Source organism: Lycium barbarum, chromosome 6, assembly GCF_019175385.1.
Source record: "Lycium barbarum isolate Lr01 chromosome 6, ASM1917538v2, whole genome shotgun sequence".
Lineage (NCBI taxonomy): Eukaryota > Viridiplantae > Streptophyta > Magnoliopsida > Solanales > Solanaceae > Lycium > Lycium barbarum.
Window position 1 is genome coordinate 128,415,786 of NC_083342.1, and position 18,258 is coordinate 128,434,043.

The 18,258-nt window shown below is 35.1% G+C and overlaps 3 protein-coding genes across 11 annotated transcripts; all 3 read right to left on the reverse strand.

The window, feature by feature from the left end:
• Window positions 1-1,401: 1,401 nt before the first annotated feature.
• LOC132598828 (protein PELPK1-like) lies at window positions 1,402-2,592 on the reverse strand. The gene has a single exon (XM_060311938.1). It carries the CDS (start codon window positions 2,530-2,532, stop codon window positions 1,657-1,659), a length of 876 nt encoding a protein of 291 aa, XP_060167921.1. The 5' UTR covers window positions 2,533-2,592; the 3' UTR covers window positions 1,402-1,656.
• A 3,843-nt stretch (window positions 2,593-6,435) lies between these two features.
• Window positions 6,436-7,715, reverse strand: LOC132598831 (protein PELPK1-like). The gene has a single exon (XM_060311942.1). It carries the CDS (start codon window positions 7,637-7,639, stop codon window positions 6,716-6,718), a length of 924 nt encoding a protein of 307 aa, XP_060167925.1. The 5' UTR covers window positions 7,640-7,715; the 3' UTR covers window positions 6,436-6,715.
• A 560-nt stretch (window positions 7,716-8,275) lies between these two features.
• Window positions 8,276-16,876, reverse strand: LOC132598829 (uncharacterized). Of its 9 annotated transcripts, none has more exons than XR_009566687.1 (6): window positions 13,921-16,875; window positions 13,088-13,129; window positions 11,418-11,472; window positions 10,557-10,643; window positions 9,758-9,883; window positions 8,276-8,763 (listed from the first exon to the last, which is right to left on the reverse strand). XR_009566687.1 is itself a non-coding variant. In XM_060311939.1 (3 exons), exon 1 carries the CDS (start codon window positions 16,739-16,741, stop codon window positions 13,925-13,927), a length of 2,817 nt encoding a protein of 938 aa, XP_060167922.1. In that variant the 5' UTR covers window positions 16,742-16,875; the 3' UTR covers window positions 11,479-11,750; window positions 13,088-13,129; window positions 13,921-13,924. The 9 variants fall into 9 exon arrangements, 3 of the variants coding, with proteins under 3 accessions (XP_060167922.1, XP_060167923.1, XP_060167924.1); XR_009566683.1 differs by having other exon boundaries at window positions 10,557-10,778; XR_009566688.1 differs by lacking the exon at window positions 13,088-13,129 and having other exon boundaries at window positions 13,921-16,876.
• Between the last annotated feature and the right edge of the window lie 1,382 nt (window positions 16,877-18,258).

Below are 18,258 nucleotides of genomic sequence, written 5' to 3' on the forward strand. Positions count from 1 at the left end.
CATGGAATACATTATTCTCTGCTACTCCACATAAAAATGGTGGCCTGTAAGTGAAACACTTTTGACAATTTATACAAAGTTTTCAAGAAATGGGAAAAAAATAGTCAAAAGCTGAATGAATAGAAATATAGAATATCAAATCCAGGTAAAAGAACAGTTGCATTATACAATGAGGTGAGTGATGTTGTAAAAGAATGACTTGTGTATATCTCCCACATTTATATCCGGAGATTTTTCGTAGCCATGAATGTCCTTAAAATTGTTCGTGAAAATACAATTCTAGTTGAAAAACAAAAACAAAAATTAACATTTTTTTTTTCAGGCTGAGGCGTTGATATCCCATTCTTTTTAAAGAGATTCAAGCTTATTGTTGAGAAAATTCACTGGTTCAGCAATAATACTCTTGACTTGTTCCTTTCAGGATACAACCGGACTAATTGTTGAATCCAAAGGTCCACCACAAAAACACCTTTAAAAAAATAAAACTCTTCTTCTTCACAAAATAACCTCACTTTTTCATGCACTCCACCATATTTTTCACTCATCATTAAGGTAGAATGGCACATATTTACAGGTGCGAGAAACCTCCAATAAAATAAATTAGGAGTTAGTAAGGTAATAAAATTGATAATCATGTGAGAACATGGGCTGGTCACTGGTGGATAATTTAGTGTTTTAAGTAGTGGGCGATAAAGTGGTAGAAACATGGGAGAATGGTTAAATGAAATTTTAATGACCAATTTAGATCATTGAATAATAGAAACCATGATATATTATTATTTTAATATTAAACTGCCTTATACACCAACACTAGAAATAAGTCGCCTTTGGTAGGGACTACCATAGCTATGGTTGAAGCAAAATATTATTAGATTGTAACATTCATATATTAACAAATTGCCAAAGCTCACACTTTAAAGATTTATCATATTTTGGTTTTTTCAACAGCGGAAACAAAGAGATTTGCAGTATATTTATTTAAAGCCAAGAGTGAACTGGAAGACAAGGAAAATCTCGTTCATTAAATTCCTAGTTCTAATATACAGAGTATTCTTTTTTTTTTTTTTCTGGTCTTTGGGACTTGGGTGGAAAAGAAATCGAAACAAAAAACATTCATCTTTTTACAATTTCTTCTGTTTATTATGCATTTTTAGCTAGCTCATATGTTAAAACTTTTGGAAGGCAACAATAGTTAAATCATTAGTTTGGTTCTAAAATACACTAAAACGTGAGAGGTGTTTGTGGAATAGATTATTCAACCGGCACTTAAATATGCTAATTCATCATTTATTCCACACTCTTAAAATGTGATGGAAGAAACTGGTTACTAAAAATTAGGAAAGGAAAATGGAGAGGAAAAGAGAGGACACACAACGATTGAGCAAAAACAGAGATGGCCAATGATAGGAACTAAACCAAAGTAAATAGATCATAGCTTTATTACACTGAATAGAAAGTACATAAAACACTCATATAATATAATGATACGACAAACATGGTACATCCAACTCAAATATTATGAAAGAATTACGATTTCTACTCCCAGCAGAAAGTATCCAATACGATCTCCATGTCATGGCCCATGCCGCAAACTTCATGAAAAACTCAAAACATCAGTTGGGTACTTTGATGGAGAGATAGTAACTTCTAATTTACTCAAGGAGTAGCGGGTTTATGTGGTGGAGAAAGTGAAGGAAAAGTTGGTTTAGGCAGTTTTGGGATTTCAGGCTTTGGCATGGCTGGGACTTTTGGCTTTGGTTGTGCTGGGATTTCTGGCTTTGGCATAGCCGGGATCTCAGGCTTTGGCACAGCCGGGACTTCTAGCTTTGGAAGCTCTGGGACTTTTTGCTTTGGTAATTCTGGCTTTGGCATAGCCGGGATCTCAGGCTTTGGCACAACTGGGACTTCTAGCTTTGGAAGCTCTGGGACTTCTGGCTTTGGAAGTTCTGGGATTTCTGGCTTTGGCACAGCTGGGACTTCTGGCTTTGGAAGCTCTGGGACTTTTGACTTTGGTAGTTCTGGGATTTCGGGCTTTGGCATAGTCGGGATCTCAGGCTTTGGCACAGCTGGAACTTCAGTCTTTTTCATAGTTGGAGGAACCTCAGTTTTTGGCACTGCTGGAATTTCTGGCTTTTTCAAGGGAGGAAGCTCGGGTTTTGGCATTGTTGGAATCTCAGGTTTTGGCATAGCAGGAAGCTCGGGTTTTGGCACAGCTGGAATTTCAGGCTTTGGCACAATCGGTAATTCGGGCTTTGGGGCAACTGGTAGCTCGGGCTTTGGCACAGCTGGTACTTCAGGTTTTGGCATAATAGGAATCTCAGGCTTTGGAACGGTAGGGATCTCAGGCTTTGGTAAGGTTGGAAGCTCAGGCTTCGGCAAGGCCGGAGCTTTTGGCAGTTCAGGTTTAGGAATCTCAGGGAGAGGCATCTCTAGAAGACGACGTGCAGTTGCACCAGTTATGTGGCCATTCATGAAGCATAAATTGAGAAATGCAAGTAGTAAGAGGAAGGATAGGTTGTAATGGTGAGCCATTTTTGTGGGGATCGTAGAAGCTTAAAGCTTAAAGAAGAATGTGTATAGAGTCGATTTTACTTGGATGTGCTATTGGCTTTAATTCATTGCTATATATATAGGTTTTAAAAGTGCATGCAACATAGACTTCAGGCTTTTGCTTGTTACGTAAGGACCTGTGTAGTTGAACTGCTCATCCACTTAGCTTTTAATCTGGTACCTCAAAAGTCAATCTGGATGACCTAATTACATAATAGTCTAAACCTATCACAAACATATAGGTTATGCTGGCATCCTGATAGTGGATTCGCATTTCACTTGCAAATGTCAAAACGGAGAGGTTTTGTTTAGAGTTTTTTACGAGCTGTAGGAGTAATGTTTTGCTGGCCAACGTCACCATTCGATGATGCAACATGAGGAAATGGTGACAAGAAATCGAAAAATTACCTCATTATTCTCACATTACCCATTATTGTCATTTCCAATATATCTATTAGAATTGTAATGAGAATTTTTCACTTTTTTCGCAATTTTTTTTTCATTTTATTTGAAAATCAGCTTTTGACCACGAAATTCCAAATACAACTCAAGTTGTATTTGGAACTTAAAAACACCTAAAACAATGTTTTCATTTTTTTTTCACTTTCAGTACATTCAAACAACGAAATATTCTTTGCAAAAACTATAACCAAGCACAATTACAACTTCAAAATTTCAAAAAAAAAAGTGAAAATATTTGGTTTTCACGGCCAAACGCCTACTAAATGACTTCCTTTCTCTTATTTATCTGTCTTTGTTATTTTCTTTCTTTATATATAAACTAGTGTCATTTGGCCCGTTCTAAGTCCGAGCTCAAACCGACGTTAAAAATTTAATTTGTAGATATTTTTTTAAAAAATCTGCTGTTATTTCTTTGTTTTTTTTTTTTTTTTGACATCATATTGATACTTTTGAAACACTTCTAAATTACAAAAGTACAAAAATGTACCTGAAAGTTGAAGCAAAGTAATTTTCTTAGTTTATATATTAGATTTTTTAAAAAAATCAAATATTTGAAAGATCTTCTAATTTCTATTTTACTTAAATTTTTTGAGATTAAAATCTCTGATGATCCAAATTGAGTTTTTCATATGTAAAATTAATTTCATTTGTTTCTTTGAATTGAACCCATATTGACTAACTTAATTTTTTTGACCAAAAATATTACAGTATTCAATTAATGTCAAAAATATTTGATGCGCAAATATTGTTGCATAATGAAATCAATAAATTTAACTTAAAAATAAAATAAATGATTAAACGCCTTGATATTAAAAGAATTTTTTGTAGCTATTCTTTCAAATTAAATCACACAAAAAATACTGAAAAGTCAATAGAATTAAATTGTTTTGACTTTAAGCTTTCTTCTACCTTCCAAAAGATGCATGTAAAAAAATAACATTTTTTCCCTTTTCCTAATTTAATGAACCATTTTATGAAATCTATTTTGTAATAACTTTTTCATGTTGAACTTAACGATTTTGTCTTAAACTATATAAAATATTGATAATCCAATATTTGCAAAATACTTTAATATTTTTAAAAAATAAAAAATATTTTTTTGGCAATTGTCTAGTATTATTGCCGTTTAAAGACCAAATTGTATTTTCTTTAACTACATTATTTTTTTCAAACATTTTCAGAAAATATATAAAAATAGTATTTAAATAAATTTTATGTTAAAAGTGTGCGCACGTAAAATTTAATTAATTAACTACCGTATTTCGGAATTCATTTTTCAATTGATACAGAGGGACTATAATTTACATTTTAATTTTAAGTATTTAACAATGATATATGCTATTTATATTTATTCTCTGAATTTAAACTTAATCCAAACTTAAGTGAAATCTATGTAAATTACTTATGTTCACCATCATGTACGGCGTAAGATTGTAGGAGAAAATTAGAAAGAAATTACTAAACAGACGAATAAAAAAATTAAAATAGCAAATGATAATGGTAAATAACATCAATAAATAATAAATCGTATTATAAGAATAATATTTTTAATTCAATAATCAAGTCTATATTATGATAGAATTTGAATGATATGATAATTCTATATGTGTCTACCTAATTCTTAAGGAAAAACATAATTTGAAACAAGTTTAATAATATTTCTAACTAAAAGACTCAAATATGTATGAGTATGCTTTGTGGGGGCCACTATGACTTTTTTGTTAACGTCATCATTTTTAGTGGCATGAAAAAGTCCTTAAAATTCTCAAAATTTATCAAAATGTGTGAAGATTCACAAAGCCATTAAAACTTCAATTAGGGGTAAAAAGAGTAAAACAAATTCATGCAAAGACTACAAAAAATGGATATTCTCCCTAGTAGTAAAACAGAGGTAGGCAAAAGAGTGACACTTCAAGTCTAGCGAATCAAAAACAGGCAATTCAACTTGCCTGAGTTTACAGAGCATAAACTAATAATAATGGCTCTAACTTGGAATACATTACTAATTGCCCGAGTTTACAGAGCATAAACTGATAATAATGGCTTTAACTTGGAATACATTATCCTTCTGCTACCACAGAAAAATTATGGTGGAATATTGCAAGTGAAAATATTTCATTATAAATAAAAATAAATGACACCACTTCCCATACTTCGACGGTTACTCAGTCTTTCATTTTTCAAATTTTTGAGCTTCACATTAACTTTTGTGTACGAAAGGGACGATAAATAACTATAAACACCTACTTCGATTCAATTATTTCACCACATGTCAAATCCTAATTCTGAAAACTATTCGCTACAATTACTTGGGACTCTATGTACTGCTTTCTTGGCGATGCAGTTGATTTAGATTGATTTGTGAAATCGAATGAATGATGAGTTTTTGAGTAGTTGTTTGGCGCTTTGTACCTTTTCTAATGAGACTGTTATGATTAAAAAATAATAATACTATTATGAATGCACTTAAAAATGAAACTCATCGAAGAGAGTTGTAGTAATTAACTTATATTTTTCACTATGATGTCGCTACAATTGTTTATTCCTTTAAATGTCGACGCCGTTTATGAAATTTTGTGCACACCACTGATTGCATATAGCTTTGATGTTGAGGGAGTCTATATGATCATTGTAGCCACGATGAACCATCAGCCCCACTCTCAGCTTGTCTTTTAATCCATGGGAATGTTAGTAACTTCACCAACGAGCAGTTGATTGTTTCCCGGAAATAGAAATATGTATGCTTCAGTAATCAAAGAAATGAAAAAGGAAGAATGATATTTCAAAGTCCACAAAGAAATGAAAAAAGGAAGAAAGATATTTCAAAGTCCACACTCGGCAACTCAGGATTTGGGACGTAAAGCTGGTAGTTCGGGCTTTGGTAAGCTTTGACATAATAAGAATCTCAGGCTTTGGAATGGCTGGAGTTTCAGGCTTTGGTATGGTTAATACTTCAGGCATTGGCGTAATATAGGATTTCAGGCTTTGATATGGTTGAAAGCTCACGCTTCGGTATAGTTAGAATCTCAGGCTTTGGCGAGGCTGGAACATTTGAAATTCTGATTTAGGAATCTGAGGGAGTGGCTTCTCTAGAAAGCAGCTTGTGTAGTTGCACCAGCTAACTAGACATGCATGAAGCATAAGTTGTTCTTATCTTTCCTGTAGAGCAGGCGAAATAGTGGTAACTGAATCCAATTAATGTGCATTAGGATGAAGGGAACAAAAAGCAACAATAACTAAATAATCGGTTCGGTTCTACACTAAAATGTGAGGTCCACTCTATTCTGCGGCACTTAAATATGTTAATTCATCCTTTATTCCATAATCTTGAAATGTGATGGAAGAAGGTGGTTAGGAAAGAAAAAAGGAGAGGGAAAGAGTGGACAAATAAGGATTGAGCAAAAAGAGAGATTGCCAATATAATGACAGGAACTAAACCAAAATAACATAGATCATAGCTTTATTACAGTGTATAGAGAGTACATAAAACACTCATATAGTATAATCACACGTAAATGGTACATCCAATTCAAATACTATAATAAAAGAATTACTATTTCTACTCCTAGCAGAAAGTATCCAATATGTGTGCCAAACTATCTCCATGTCAGGATGGCCCATGCCGCAAACTTCATAGACTGAGATGGAAATCTCAAAACATCAGTTGGTACTTTCTAATAGAAGACCGTAGCATATAATTCACTCAAGGAGTAGCTGGTTTGTATGGTGGAGAAAGTGAAGGAAGAGTTGGTTTAGGCAGTTCCGGAATTTCAGGCTTTGGCATAGCTGGGACTTTTAGCTTTGGAAGCTCCGGGACTTTTGGCTTTGGTAGTTCTGGGATTTCAGGCTTTGGCATAGCTGGGATTTCTTGCTTTGGAAGCTCTGGGACTTTGGGCTTTGGTAGTTCTGGGATTTCAGGCTTTGGCATAGTTGGGACTTCAGGCTTTGGCATAGCTGGGACTTCAGGCTTTGGAAGTTCCGGGACTTTTGGCTTTGGTAGTTCTGGGATTTCAGGTTTTGGCATAGCTGGGACTTCTGGCTTTGGAATTTCTGGGATTTCAGGCTTCGGCATAGTTGGGATTTGAGGTGTAGCTGGTACTTCAGTTTTTGGCACAGTTGGGACTTTTAGTTTTGGAAGCTCCGGGACTTTTGGCTTTGGTAGTTCTGGAATTTCAGGCTTTGGCACAGCTGGGACTTTTGGCTTTGGTAGTTCTGAGATTTCAGGCTTTGGCATAGTTGGGACTTCAGGCGTTGGTGTAGCTGGTACTTTAGGCTTTGGCATAGTTGGAACTTTTAGCTTTGGTAGCTCCGGGACTTTTGGCTTTGGTTGTTCTGGGATTTCAGGCTTTGGCATATCTGGGACTTCTGGTTTTGGAATCTGTGGGACTTTTGGCTTTGGAATCTCTGGGACTTTTGGCTTTGGTAGTTCTGGGATTTCAGGCTTAGGCACACTGGGGATTTCAGGTTTTGGATAGGCTGGGATTTTTGGGAGTTCTGGTTTAGGTATCTCAGGGAGGGGTGCCTCTAGAAGGTGGCGTGCAGCTGCACCAGGTATGCTGCCATGAATGAAGAATAAATTGAGAAATGCAAGTAGTAAGAGGGAGGATAAGTGGTAATGTTGAGCCATTTTTCTCTGGATCTTAGAAGACTAAGAAGAATGTATAAAGAGTTCAATGTAATTCGGATGTAGCATTGTATTTAACTTCGTTGCTATATATAGGTTTTAAAAACGCATGCAACAAGGATTTCAGGATTTTGCTTGTTACATAAGGACCTGATTAGTTGAACTTCCCATCCATTTAGCTTCTAATCTGGTAACCTCAAAAGTCAATCTGGATGACCTAATTACATAATAGTCTAAACAGCTGTCACAAACATATAGTTATGCTTGGCAGCCTGATAAGAATTCTTTGCTTAGAGGATTTCTGCATTTTCCTTGAGAAAAAGTCCGCACATTTTACAGCAAATGTCAACAGAGGTTACTTTAAAGAGTTTCTTTCGAACTTTAGGAGTAATATTTTACTATAGGTGACAAGAAGTGGGTATAACCGAATAATTACCTCATTATTAACATATTACCCATTATTGTCATCTCTAAACTAGCTCTTACAATTGTAATTCCAAAGGACACCCTTCCTCTTACTTGTTTAGTCTTTGTTACTTTCTTTAGATATAAAAACAGAGATAGGCAAAAGAGTGGTACTTCAAGTCTAGCGAATCAAACAGAGACAACTGAACTTGCCCAAGTTCACAGCGCATAAACTAACGATAACGGCTTTAACTAGGAATACATTATTCTCTGCTACTCCACATAAAATGGTGGAATGCAAGGAAAACACTTTTGACAGTTTATACAATTTTCCAAGTAATGGAACTAGAAAAAAAGTCAATAGCTGAAAGAATATATTAAATCCAGATCCTGCGGATCTCACACTAGACAGTTTTATCACATTTAGTGGTTCAGCAAAGGGAACAACGATATTTGTATTACAAGTAATAATTGATGCAAAAAACATAAATAGAGTACCAGCAGAGATTCAGCTTCAAAGTTCCCGGTCTTTAATAGAGACTAGATTATCCACTCTAGAGTTCCACAATCATACGTGCACTTTCCCAATGCTACTGTTTATATAATAATCCTTGTAGCTAGATTATCCACTCTAGAGTTCCACAATCATACGTGCCATCTTTCAGCCTCTCTTTTAATCCATGGGAATATTAGCAACTTCACCAACAAGCAATCGATTGTTCCTGGAAATAGAAATATGTATATTACTTCATTAATCAAAGAAATGAATAAGGGATTTGAGATATAATTAATTAAATAAAAATGCACCCTCTTCAACGGTCTCCTATTATCAAAACAAAAAAAACAATCATAGTATTTGGCTCCTGAAAAGGAATCAAGCCCAACGTGCGAGGTCATGTTGAAGACATAATTAAATACATGAAAGCGTATAATTTCTTGGGCCGCTCCACCCATTGCCTTAAAAGTTTTGGGTTGTAGACTCATATTTCTTTATATGGTAATAAGATTCAAACTTTTGGTAAATCAGTCTTCCCAGCTGTTTCTCTCTATCTACTCCTATGCTTTGGACAGGTATCCTTCTACCATCAGCCTGTCATGCCACTCTTAGGCTTCTCTCTTCCCTCTCTCTCTCCTTCATATCCACTCTTCGGCCTTCACAGAAGAAGAAAAATAAAGGTGCAAGTAGCAACCAAAAGAAAATATTTATCCACATGTAAACCATAGAACCAGGTAACATATGCGGGATTGTGTTAAAATATACTTGTCACTCGTTAGTTGTGCAAGGATTTACATAAATATTTATGATGTCCTAGAACACTTCACCCACTGCCTTGAAGTGTTGCGTTGAATACTCATATATTTTTTCAACTAGAAGTCTAGAATTCTCATGTGCCTATTCCGACCAGTTATTTCAACTACCAAACCACATTTTAGGCTTCTTATTAAAGCATGCAACACAAAACATTCAACTATGTTTACTACAAGACGTGCATTTTTTCCATGACACTTCTACCAACGCATTTTTCCTTTAAACCATATTGGACGTAAGTAGAGTATAAACACACAAGCCTGTATAGTTTAATGGTGCCAACGGATAAGAACTGTTTTTCTCTTCCCCTAGAGATTTTGGTGGTTATCCCTCATGTGTATTCACTATAACCAGCCCTCGAGGATTTGGATCCAGCATAACTGAAACATAAATAAAGGAGATTATACCTTTTCACAGAGCTTGCATTGCCGGCTAAAACTGGGGCTGGAGAAAATCTAGTCAAAATGTAAGAACTCATCAAACCAAAACAAAGTTCATTTCTGACTTTGCACACAATCATTGAGGAGAGTCACCTGAAAACACATAAATAGAAGAGAAAATCTAGTCAACCTTCAATTTGCATCATCTACCGTACTCATTAAGTCGTAAATGCCTACACAGCTCCTGCGACGAATGACAAGTGTGTTTTCAACTTGCATAGAAAAGAATTCAAAGTCGAAAAATCCTTTAACCATCATTTTTAGCTTGAAAAAATGAACCAAGCACTACAATTCCCTCCCCGACCACCAGCTCCAAAACAAGAGCTCAGACAAACAAACGAGGAAAACAAAGAGAAGAACGTAGATAATAAGAAATTTCAAATAAGATCCTCATGCAACCTCATTGTTAATGAATAAAAGTATCATTATAGTCACAAATTTCTGTCAAACATAATTAATGAGATCCAAATTTCACATAGTAGTTATAACTGTAAATCCATGTCACAAGTTCTTATTATGATTTTGGATATCAACGAGTTCCAATCCATATCATTTAAAGATCTCCAAATAATCTTGCTGCAACATCATGTTAAATATTAATTGACAGATTACATGTTGCACCAAATTCCATTCTCCTAAACATTAAAGACTATAAGATCTGCACATTGTTACTGTATAAAGGTAACAGGACCGTAGAATCTATTAAAAGAAAAAGGAAGTTCAAGAAAGTAGCATCTCAGAAGATTAATGGGCAAGTTTTACTTACATTAAGAGAATTAACACCAAACCGAAGAGCTGCATTTGCCACCAGTGGACCATTCGGCACCAAAAGAAAGGAACCACAATTTATGTACTGAAATGCAAAGTATATATCCTTGGGATTATAAAAAAATGATTATGAACTAGGGACAAAGGCAATTTTTAGAAACAGCTACGGGTTCTTCATGAGGAGGCACCAGATTTGCCACATTGCGAATTGCAGAGGGATCTACAATATCAAAGGCCGATTAAACAAAAGGAAAGACTGTAAAACTTTATAAGACTTAATTCAATTCTTAACTATTTTCAGTCTCATATATCTTTCTTTGGAAAAACAAGTGAAAACAAGTAACAAATGAATAAGTTCAACTTTTTTAAAAGACTGTTGGCCAAAAGTTTGATGAGATTACATTAATTTCTATAACTTAAATCAGACAAATAGAGTTTATAGGAGATTACCCTAAGCGATCAATAAAAATTAAATTCCATAAATAAATACTACAGTAAGAAAGAGATTGAGCAACAACCACAAAACTGCAACACATTGCACTAGAAACATTACACCCCAACGAATGACTAATCTGTTTTTTTTTTTTTTTTTTTTTTTTTTTGATAATGTTAACATAGATGACTAAGCTGTTCTACATTCTTCTTTCCAATTAGTCACATTATTACTAACTTTTAATATATGCAATTTTTTGAAAACTTTCTATGGTTGACCAACACATGCAAGAGTTATACGAGCATCAATGAAACTTCCCTACATATTGTAGGTTGAACTTCAGCACTAAGCCATAAAATTAAGGTGATTACTGGCTGAGAATTTATGATTCAAGAAAACGTCTAATAGCTGCAGAATAAAAGTTACCTTTGTAGCTTGGGCATCAGCAAGATTTTGAAAATGTTCCAAATTTTGCCTAGTCCTAAAATAACACCCAAAAAAAAAAAAAAAAAGGAAGAAGAAATCACAAAAGTGGAATATGTTGCATCAAACTGTTCAACATGTTGAACAAAATATGCAGCTTATTGTGTTGCTTATAAGTATTTGTCCTTTTTAAAATTCTGAACTCTCTTCTTCAATGTAGAGAACTGATCAGAGCCACTTCGAACTAGAGCAGAGATCATCTGTTTCTCATCAAAAATTTCCTTGGTCGGGGACATTGGCTCTACAAAGACTCTCAATTGCAAATGTGGATTAGACCTGCAGCTCAAATTAAATTTCAAGTCCTGAATTTTATGATTACTCATACTAAAAGGAAAGTTAGAAGTTATTATTAGTATATGATTACCTTAACTAAATATATTCACTTCCTAAGGTCCTTCATTAACAAGCAACTATAAGTTACACGAAAGAATTCATTGAGTGTGAATGGGTATAAAAATATATAAACTCTTTTTCAAAAAATTTGCTGCAATTTTCAGCCTCTTAGAAACATTTGAGTAGGATCCTCATTCAACATTAATGAATGAAAGAAATAAAGGAAATTATGTGCCTCACAATAGCAATCAAGTTTAACGTCTAACAGATTTACCAATATTAAGTACGTTGCAAAAATATAGTTGAAGTTGGTTAATTTATAAAGCTGCAATGGAGCAGCAGCTCCTATTAGAAGTGCCCCAAGAAGAAATAAATACTGAGGGTCTTGAAACATGTTTACTTGCCTAAAATGAAAGACTAGAAAATTTTGAGAATAAAAGAAGTGCAAACCTTTACAGATCAGAAGCAACTTGCAGTCTTTGTGTTTTTAGGTTATTATAAAGCCAGTCAATTTTCAGTAATCACAAAAAACATGACACTTATCAATGGGAACTAAATTTAAAATAACATGAACAAACTGGCCTCAAGTTGAATATATCCGAAAAATGTAACCGATTCTTTTTTTTCTTTTATAGTGAAGGGTAAACTAACAAGAGCTGTCACAATCTAATGCCAGATAAAAACGAATACTGGCATCTAATACAAATTCAGGCAAACAATACCCACTCATCATGAAGAGACATTCCTGAAAGAGGACAACTATTCACAAAGTTCCCTAGCTTATGCAAAAACACGTGGGAGCAAATTAATTTTTGAAAGATGCCATCTCAAAAAAATTTTGCCGAGGGCCTGTGCACCCCCGGGATTAGTAGGGGCTCAAAGAGACCCGGACACCCGGTGCTTAATCAAAAAAAAAAAAAAAGATTCCAAAGCTTTAAAAGAACGGAATTCAAACGTAACATCAACATTTCCTTGCATCAGTATGAGCACATACAGACAAAGGTTCATGTATCAAAAAGTAACAAAAAAGGAAACCTGATCAACTTACTGAAGCTACAGTGTTAGTTATACAATAAAAATCACAGAAATACAAAAACATCCAAGGAATTTCAAGATCATCCTTTTCCTTGCAAGCTACAAAGAATGTTATTGGTGAACACTGCACAAATTATCTCAATGTAAATAAGGAAATTCGGAATTCATAAAAGACCAATTCTATGCTGTAAATGAAGCAACATATAGTGTAAGATGATTATAGCTTTTGAGTTGATCAGCTTTACCTAGTAAGAAATCCCCCATCAATGCGTAGGAGTTTTACCGAGCTAGGAAAGAAATAAAATTTGTTATGACACTGAAATATATCACAAGTAATGAAACAGATGCAGAATTTTGTAAAAGACTTACGGCCTACTGCTTAAACAGACACTCAAACAGTCGGACAATATACAACTTAAACATTTTGTTGATGAACCTTTTAAAAGATCTCAAACCATGACTAGTAATCATGTATAAAGACAAAAGGAGCAAAAACTTATAACATCGTATGCGGTAGACAAAAGGCTCTTTTATTTTAGATCATAAATTTTATTCTAACAGATTTAAATGGTTACGTCATTTTTAACAAGGGCAAAAAATCAAAAGTATGAATCTATGCGCCGTAGTGCACTGAATATATGCAACGGTTTAGATCCTGGACTTTTAGCTCCCAAAGCAACAAGGAGACTTCAAAGCTATCAATTGCCTGACATAAATAGATAAAGACTTAGTTTCATGTAAACAGAGTTTAAGATAAAGTTTAAACTTGTGCTGCAAAACTGGGTGAAAAAGCAGGCAAACAAGGCCCCTCTGACAACCAATTTGATCTTTTAAAAGATAGAAACGTAGGACGTGGAGGATAAATGGTTTAAGCTATACAAAAAGAAAACCAAGATTACTAATGCAGTATGGAGATTGGAGCAAAAAGCTGATTATTGCAGCTACTTCAGCACAAACTAGCAGTACATTAGCATTACAATGGAAACATCAAGGCAAATGCCTGAGTAGCTTTTCATCCCTTACTAAAACATACAAAAGACAAAAGGAAGCTACAACTAGAACAAAAGAAGTGCCTTACTTCGCTAGGCAGCCTTAACCTTATCATCACCCACAGCATTGAGAATAGGAAGACTGCTTAGGAATTCATCAAGACCCTCAAAAAACTCAATCCCTTCAATGTTTCCATCCTCCCCTGTTCCAGCTCCATTCCCTTGGCCCATCCCAGGTGCAGGAGGCTCTTCAACCTCATTACTGAATTCCACATTCAAATCTAACTTCCCAACATCTTTAGCAACCCTCCCAGCTTGCCTTCTTGTGTTACTAGCAATACCTCTCTTGCTTGACTGAGCTGTCGCAACATTGGGCATTTCTACATCCCCTTGAGTCGCTGAAACATCTTGCACATCATCACCAGCATTCCCTACAACATTCTTTCCCTTGTCGGATTGCTGTATCTTGGCTTTTTTTCTCCTAAGCCTTTTACTCTCTCTAAGCCTTTTACTCTTTCGTTTCCCAATCTTTGCCTTCTTCGTCTTCTTATCACCCTTCCAATCATCATCTGACTCCTCGCTCGACTCTGATAATCCCAGAAACACATCCTCCTCATAATCATCAATATAAACCCTCGGAGCGGATGGCTTTCTTGCACCCCCATGCTTATTAATGGGTGCAAACGGAGTCCAGCTCGAAATATTACCTTTGTATTTCTTAAAAATATCCACGGAAAATCCTAAAGGCATAAATCCCCAACAACAGATATAAGCTTCTTGTCCCTCTATAATTGGGGGAGGGGAGGCAATCTTTACAGCCTGAAATGCCCTCTTGCACTTTTGACACCTCAAAGTACAATCCACATATTCTAAAGGATACTCATACATCAGATAACAATAAGGACATGCAGTCCAGAAACTAGGAACAGCATGACTCGGCGCATCTGCACCCCTCTTTTTTCCCCTGATACTGTTCACATTGTTGTTACTAATACTAGCAGAATGATTTTGATTGTTCCCAAGCAAACCCTCATTGTTCACATTGTTGTGACTAGTAGTAACAGAGTGATTTTGACTATTCCCAAACAAACCCTCGTTGTTCACATTGTTACCAGTACTAGCAGAGTGATTTTGATTGTTCCCAAAAAACTCATTGTTCACATTTCTAGTGGTGCTAGCAGGATGATTTTGATTGTTCCCAAACAAACCCTCACTGTTCACATTGTTGCTACTAGTATTAGCAGAACGATTCTGATTGTTCCCAAACAAACCCTCATTGTTCACATTTTTACTAGCACTAACAGGCTGATTTTGAGTGTTGTTCCCAAACAAACCCTCATTGTTCGCATTTTTACTAGCACTAGCAGGGTAATTTTGATTATTTCCAAACAAACCCTCATTGCTCACATTTCTACCGGTACTAGCAGACTGATTTTGATTGTTCCCAAACAAACTCTCAGTGCTCACAATTTTACTAGCACTAGCAGACTGATTTTGGTTCCCAAACAAACCCTCATTGCTCACATTTCTACCGGTACTAGCAGACTGATTTTGATTGTTCCCAAACAAACTCTCAGTGCTCACAATTTTACTAGCACTAGCGGACTGATTTTGGTTCCCAAACAAACTCTCAGTGCTCACAATTTTACTAGCACTAGCGGACTGATTTTGGTTCCCAAACAAACCCTCATTGCTCACATTTCTACCGGTACTAGCCGACTGATTCTGATTGTTACCAAACAAACCCTCATTGCTCACATTTCTACCGGTACTAGCAGACTGATTCTGATTGTTACCAAACAAAACCTCATTACTCACATTTTTACCAGCACTAACAGACTGATTTTGAGTGTTCCCAAACAAACCCTCACTGTTCACAATTTTACTAGCACTAGAAGAGTAATTCTGATTGTTCCCAAAGTTGACATTTTTACCACTATTAACAGAGTGATCTTGATTGTTCCCAAACAACCCCTCATTGTTGTTCACACCTTTACTAGCACTAACAGTGTAAATTTGACTATTCCCAAACAACCCCTCATTTCTTTGCTTATTACCTTGCTGCTCTACAGAAGCTACTTGTTGTTGATCTCTTCTCGACTCTACAAAAGCTACCTGTTGACCTCTTGTTGACTCTGCAAACGCTACTTGTTGCCCTCTAGTGGTACTTGACCCGAAAGTAAACGGGTTTTGTTGTTCCCTGTTTGGACTTAACATAGTAGAACTTACTGGCTGTGTTTGGTTTCTTCCAAGAAATGAAGTAATTGGCTGTTGGGGTTGTGGTTGTGGTTCTTGAAGAAAAGTTACTGTTTGCCTCTCTCTTGAACTTGAACTTGGTACAGAACTCACTTGTGGTGGTTGTTGTTGTTGTTGTTGATGACTCTGAAAAATCATAGAACTTTGTTGCATGAAACCAATAGGGTTACTATTACTACTTGGAGAAGATACAACAACAACCGGGTTAAGGTTAAGAAAAAACCCAATTTCTTTATCATAAACACTTCTCCTAAAAGCATTTGAAAGTACAGACCAAGCATCAACAACAAGATGAAAAGCATGCTCAGAGAAAGGGAAATTATTCTTCTGAGGGTTTAACAACAAAGCTAAACGCCTGTACTGATTAGCAATAAGCTCAGAATCATGGGTTTGGTTTAAAGGGATTTGAAGGATAGAGTAGTAATCAAGATGTTGATTATTGATCCGTTTATCACCAGCAATTAGGGTATCAACAATAGCAATAATTTGTTCAGCTGGTAAAAGGGTCGGGTCAGATTCACGGGCACGGGTCGCAAATGATTTTGACCCGACTAGGTCACGGTTAGTTAATAGCTTTTCAGCTATTGATAACCACCGCATAGCTTCTGCACGTGAGGTGTTTCCGGTGCTGTTCATAAAAAATGGATGCTCCATTTTGAGAGTTGTTTTTTGGGAAGAAACAAGATTGAAGTGAAGAAGAAAGAGAGAGAGAGAGAGAAAGGAAGTGGACTAGTTGTAGTATAGTAGTACTACTACTACATTAACTAGGATGAACAAAGGACATGAGTTGGATGTATAATTGACATAAAGGGCACGTGTTTGAAGACTTTTAAGGGGGTAAAAATGGGCAATTGGGAGAGAGATTTATGTGGTAAAACGTGGATTTGGTTGTTGTGTAGCTATATTCCTTGTGAGTTTTTTTCAGTAAGATTTTTAGGGATATCTGTTGTCATTCATGCAAGTAAAAAGATTTATTGTTTTGTAGTAACTACTTACCACTTTTCGGTGCAAACTTCGCACTTGGCAATCATGCACTAGATATTCTTTTCAATAGGATTTCAATAGGTAAAGTATAACCTTGATTTTTGATAAAAATAAACAGATCGTCATTTTTTATTTTATTTTTTATGTAGAGCAGCTTCGGGAAGACCTATGTATCATTACGCTAAAGAAGTAGTACTAAAAAAGAAATAATTTATGATTTTGTGCGTCTTCTTCTTAAAGCATTTTATGATTATCAGCGGAATATTATCGCGCTGGGATATGAGGTTAGTTCCTTCATTTAAACTTTTTGTATAACTATATTTCATATGTAGTTCCTCCTTTTATATATTCTTCTATATATAAATCATTCTACCATACAACCTCATATGCAAGTAAAAATTAAATTACACAAAGCTAGAAAATTGATCTTGATTTTTGGTAAAAATGAACAGTCAGTTATTCTTTTATATAGAGAAACTTTGGAAAGATGTATGTATCAGTACATTTAATTTGTATCTATGTTTGGTATTTTTTTTCTTCTCTCAATTTTGGTGGAACCAAAATCAAATGATGAGATATCTTTGCGTTTATTCTGCAGCGGTTTTGATTGAGACATGACGTAATCCAATAAATCCAAAGGTGTTTTACAAATTCAAAAATATCATCAATTGTTTGCCTGTCTTTCTGACTACTGATCATGTTCTCTTTATTACTGTGTAGTATATGGCTTTCTAAATTCTTTTTTCTCCAGCTACTTCTTCTTTGAAAGGGTAAAATACCCAAAAAGAATTACAAGCTTTAGGATTATCCCTCTTGATTTTATTAAGACATTTGGAGCTTAAAAAGGTGAAAGCAACTTTACCCTTCTCCCCCTAAGCATTCGGGTAAAAAGATTCTCCATTTCACCCTTAGATTTGTATATATCCTAATTTATGTTAATTTTATGTTAATGTACTGTTGTATAATTAATTATTCTACGAAGTTTTTCCTGCCCATTACTTTTAGAAATATTAGTTTCATCTTAAACAATCATGTATCACAATAATTGGTATGTAAAATTTAGTTTGAATTGAATAGATCACTCAGACAAGAGAAGAGAGCTTAGAAATTATTTTACAGTAAAGCTCATTTCTATTAACAATTTATTAATCTTTGTTTAATTCTTCTCATCATATATATGCTGTCTA

Bases quoted from the DNA above. Each gene is read 5' to 3' on its own strand.
- LOC132598828 (XM_060311938.1), bottom strand. From the start codon at position 2,532: ATGGCTCACCATTACAACCTATCCTTCCTCTTACTACTTGCATTTCTC.
- LOC132598831 (XM_060311942.1), bottom strand. From the start codon at position 7,639: ATGGCTCAACATTACCACTTATCCTCCCTCTTACTACTTGCATTTCTC.
- LOC132598829 (XM_060311940.1), bottom strand. From the start codon at position 16,741: ATGGAGCATCCATTTTTTATGAACAGCACCGGAAACACCTCACGTGCA.